Source organism: Chiloscyllium punctatum, chromosome 29 (genome assembly GCF_047496795.1).
Source record: "Chiloscyllium punctatum isolate Juve2018m chromosome 29, sChiPun1.3, whole genome shotgun sequence".
NCBI classification, from domain to species: domain Eukaryota; kingdom Metazoa; phylum Chordata; class Chondrichthyes; order Orectolobiformes; family Hemiscylliidae; genus Chiloscyllium; species Chiloscyllium punctatum.
In genome coordinates, this window is record NC_092767.1 from 69,175,978 (window position 1) to 69,181,977 (window position 6,000).

At 41.9% G+C, this 6,000-nt stretch overlaps 1 protein-coding gene across 1 annotated transcript in view; it reads right to left on the minus strand.

Annotated features, from left to right (window-relative positions):
• LOC140454532 (hepatocyte nuclear factor 3-beta-like) overlaps positions 1-5,361 on the minus strand; it is a 100,403-nt gene extending 95,042 nt beyond the window's left edge. Inside the window, exon 1 of the mRNA XM_072549344.1 lies at positions 4,747-5,361. Coding sequence (XP_072405445.1) covers positions 4,747-4,818 — 72 coding nt within the window. The 5' untranslated portion in view covers positions 4,819-5,361. The remainder of the gene's footprint in view (positions 1-4,746) is intronic.
• Between the last annotated feature and the right edge of the window lie 639 nt (positions 5,362-6,000).

Below are 6,000 nucleotides of genomic sequence, written 5' to 3' on the forward strand. Positions count from 1 at the left end.
ATATAAACCCACAAGCTGACACACTCATATAAACACACTCAGTGACACACTGATATAAACACACACACTGGCCCACTGACATAAACACACTGACTGACACACTGATATAAACACACTCAGTGACACAGTGATATAAACACACAAACTGACACACTAATATAAACACACACACTGATACACGGAGATAAACACACTCAGTAACACACTGATACATCACCAAAACTGACACATGAATATAAACACACTTACTGACACACTGATATAAACACACTCAGTGACACACTGATGTAAATACCCACACTAACACACTAGTATAAACAAACTCAATGATATAAATACACATACTGACACATTGATAGAAACATACACACTGACACATTGATGAAAACACAAACACTGACACAGTGATACAAACACATACACCGAACCAGTGATATAAATATACACACTGATATAAACACACTCAATGACACACTGACATAAACACACACTCAGTGACACAGTGATATAAACACACTCACTGACACACTGATAGAACACACACGCAGTGACACACTGATATAAACACTCACACTGACATAGTGACATAAACACACACACTGACGCATTGATATAAACACACACACTGACACACTGATGTAAACATGCACACTGACACAGTGATATAAGCACACTCTGTGACACACTGATATAAACACACACAGACAGACTGATATGAACACACTCAGAGACACACTGATAGAAACACACACTGACACACACTGATAGAAACACACTCACTGACACTGGTATAAACACACTGTGACACAGTGATATAAACACACACACTGACACACTGATATAAACACACACACTGACACTCTGATATAAACACACTCACTGACACTCTGATATAAAGACACTCACTGACACTGTGACAGAAACACACATTGACACACTGATATAAACTCACACTGACACACTGATATAACACACTCACTGACACACAGAGATAAACACACACACTGACACAGTGATATAAACATACTCAGTGACACACTGATATAAACACACACGCTGACACACTGATATAAACACACACACTGGCCCACTGATATAAACACACACACTGGCCCACTGACATAAACACACTGACTGACACACTGATATAAACACACTCAGTAACACACTGATACAAACACCCAAACTGACACACAAATATAAACACACTTACTGACACACTGATATAAACACACTCGGTAACACACTGATGTAAATACCCACACTGACACTCGAGTATAAACAAACTCACTGATATAAACACACATACTGACACACTGATAGAAACATACACACTGACACATTGATAGAAACACACACACTGACACAGTGATACAAACACATACACCGAACCAGTGATATAAACATACACACTGATATAAACACACTCAATGACACACTGACATAAACACACACACTGACACAGTGATATAAACACACTCACTGACACACTGATAGAACACACATGCAGTAATACACTGATATAAACACACACACTGACACAGTGATATAAACATGCTCACTGACACAGTGATATAAACACACACACTGACACAGTGATATAAACACACGCATTGACACACTGATATGAACACACTCAGTGACACACTGATATAAACACACACACTGACACTGATATAAACACACTCACTGACACACTGATATAAACACACTCACTGACACACTGATATAAACACACGCATTGACACACTGATATAAACACACTAATGTGAATACCCACACTGACACACTAGTATAAACAAACTCACTGTTATAAACACACACACTGACACAGTGACAGAAACACACTCACTGACATTCTGATATAAACACACTCACTGACACACTGATATAAACACACACATTGACACACTGATATAAACACACTAATGTGAATACCCACACTGACACACTAGTATAAACAAACTCACTGATATAAACACACACACTGACACAGCGATACAAACACACACACTGACACACTGATATAAATATACACACTGATATAAACACACTCAATGACACACTGATATAAACACACACACTGACACTGTGACAGAAACACACATTGACACACTGATATAAACTCACACTGACACACTGATATAACACACACACTGACACACAGATATAAACACACACACTGACACAGTGATATAAACATACGCAGTGACACACTGATATAAACACACAGTGGCCCACTGATATAAACACACTCACTGACACACTGATATAAACACACACACTGGCCCACTGACATAAACACACTGACTGACACACTGATATAAACACACTCAGTAACACACTGATACAAACACCCAAACTGACACACAAATATAAACACACTTACTGACACACTGATATAAACACACTCGGTAACACACTGATGTAAATACCCCCACTGACACACTAGTATAAACAAACTCACTGATATAAACACACATACTGACACACTGATAGAAACATACACACTGACACATTGATAGAAACACACACACTGACACAGTGATACAAACACATACACCGAACCAGTGATATAAACATACACACTGATATAAACACACTCAATGACACACTGACATAAACACACACACTGACACAGTGATATAAACACACTCACTGACACACTGATAGAACACACATGCAGTAATACACTGATATAAACACACACACTGACACACTGATATAAACACACTCACCGACACACTAATATAAACACACTCAGTGACACACTGATATAGACACACTCAGTGACACTGTGATATAAACACACACACTGACACACTGATATAAACACACTCACCGACACACTAATATAAACACTCACACTGACACTGATATAAACACACTCAGTGACACACTAATATAAACACACTCAGTGACACACTGATATAAACACACACACTGACACAGTGATATAAACACACACACCGACACCCTGATATAAACACACTCAGTGACACTGTGATATAAACACACACACTGATACACTGATATAAACACACTCACCGACACACTAATATAATCACACTCACTGACACACTAATATAAACACTCACACTGACACCCTGATATAAACACACTCAGTGACACTGTGATATAAATACACACACTGACACCCTGATATAAACACACTCACTGACACACTGATAGAACACACATGCAGTGACACACTGTATAAACACACACACTGACACAGTGATACAAACACACACTGACACACTGAGATAAACACACTCACTGACACACTGACACAGAGATATAAACATACTCAGTGACACACTGATATAAACACACACGCTGACACACTGATATAAACACACACACTGGCCCACTGATATAAACACACTCACTGGCCCACTGACATAAACACACTGACTGACACACTGATATAAACACACTCAGTAACACACTGATACAAACACCCAAACTGACACACAAATATAAACACACTTACTGACACACTGATATAAACACACTCGGTAACACACTGATGTAAATACCCACACTGACACTCTAGTATAAACAAACTCACTGATATAAACACACATACTGACACACTGATAGAAACATACACACTGACACATTGATAGAAACACACACACTGACACAGTGATACAAACACATACACCGAACCAGTGATATAAACATACACACTGATATAAACACACTCAATGACACACTGACATAAACACACACACTGACACACTGATATGAACACACTCAGTGACACACTGATATAAACACACTCACTGACACTGTGACAGAAACACACATTGACACACTGATATAAACTCACACTGACACAATGATATAACACACACAGTGACACAGTATTATAAACATACTCAGTGACACATTGATATAAACACACACACTGATATAAACACACACACTGAAACCCTGATATAAACACACTCAGTGACACACTGATATAAACACACACACTTGCACAGTGATACAAACACTCTCACTGACACACTGATATAAACACACACACTGACACAGTGATATAAATACCCACACTGACACACTGATACAAACACTCTCACTGATACACTGATATAAATTCACACACTGACAGTGATATAAACACACTCAGTGACACTGTGATATAAATACCCACACTGACACACTGATATAACACACTCACTGACACCCTGATATAAACACACTCACTGATACACTGATATAAATTCACACACTGACACACTGATATAAACACGCTCACTGATACACTGATATAAATTCACACACTGACACACTGATATAAACACGCTCACTGATACACTGATATAAATTCACACACTGACAGTGATATAAACACACTCAGTGACACAGCGAATGCCCACGTTTACACGCTGCTCTGAATACAGTAACCATCGACACGCTGCGATCCTTCAGTGACAGAGACAGTGAATGAATGAGCGGATTTCCTGCTGTATTTCCAAAGTGTCCGGCTCTTTGGATTGAGCCCTGTGGAGCTGCGATGCTTTGGGCTCTGACCATGTCCCCTCCAGCATCCTCCCAGTGTGTGTGACAACCAAGAGGGGGGATAGGGGTGAGCCTGGGGAACTGAGAGCGAGCAGCTCACTCCGTGTCCGCCTGGGATGCAAACTTCCAAACAACTCCCCCCCCCCAAAAAAAAACACACAGACAGGGGAAGCATCTCGGATAGGGACCGCTGCTGAGCATGTTCATACTAACCTCGCTCGGCTCAGAATACAAACTGTTCCACTCCGACACCTCATGGCATTCCATTTTCACCGAACCCAGCATTGTCTCTCGCTGTGTGTGTGTTTTTAAATAAACGAGGGGCTGGGAGAGAGAGATGGGGAATTTTAAAAAAGAAATAAAGTGAGACTAAGGACCCAAATGGAGATGTAACGCTGCATTAAAATCCCTCTGGCTCCGGAATTGTATTCCAATTCACTCGGGCGGTGGGAGATTAAAATCCCCCCAGCAGCTAGCTTCCAAAATGAGCAGAAGTATCCCAGAGAGAATTAGGAGAGAGTTTGCAGCGGGGTCCTGAACTGCTGTGCTCTTCCAGCACCACTAATCCAGGAGAGAGTTTGCAGCGCCGACTTGGAGGGGGGCTAGGATCCAGTGCCCGGACTTCCTTCCTTGTCTCGCTGTCCGAAGATTGCCCAGCTCTTGGGAAGCTCAATGGTAACTCTGGAATGATGATGGTCCCCAAATCATCTCCCCGCCACTTCCAGCTCCAGCCGTCTCTTGGTCCGCTTGAGAACCTCAGGAACACAACTCTGTGTGTGTGTGTGTGTGTGTGTTTGAGAAGGAGAGAGACTGTTGGACCAGTTACTGATTAACTAATCTCCTGAGGTATGGTGTCAGGAGAGAGAGAGAGAGAGAGCAATGCTGTTGGAATTGAGAAGCCAATTGAGAGAGGTTGGCTGGATCTTGGACAGACCTGGGTAACAGTAGCGTCCTCTGCTGCCAGAAATTAGAAATTTGTCTCTTCTCCCTCAATCCCTCACCTTCTCTCCCTCTCCACCAACCCACCCCCCCCAAAAAAGTCCTGAAGCCAATTCCATGAGGAGTATTGAAGACAAAAAAGTCCTGGAGGTTCAGCAGTTCCAGAGTTAAGGTTTTGAGTCCAATATGACTATTGGATAAGCACACAGATGTTGATGGGATAGATTAGATTCAATTCCCTACAGGGTGGGGACAGGCCCTTCGGCCCAACAAGTCCACACCGACCCTCCAAAGAGTAGCCCACCCAGACCCATTTACCCCTGACTAATGCACCTAACGCCGTGGGCAATTTAGCATGGCCAATTCACCTTAACCTGTACACCTTTGGACTGTGGGAGGAAACCTACGCAGACACGGGGAGAGTGTGCAAACTCCACACAGACAGTCGTCCGAGGGTGGAATCGAACCTGGAACCCTGGTGCTGTGAGACTGCAGTGTTGACCACTGAGCCACCATGCCACCCCATTA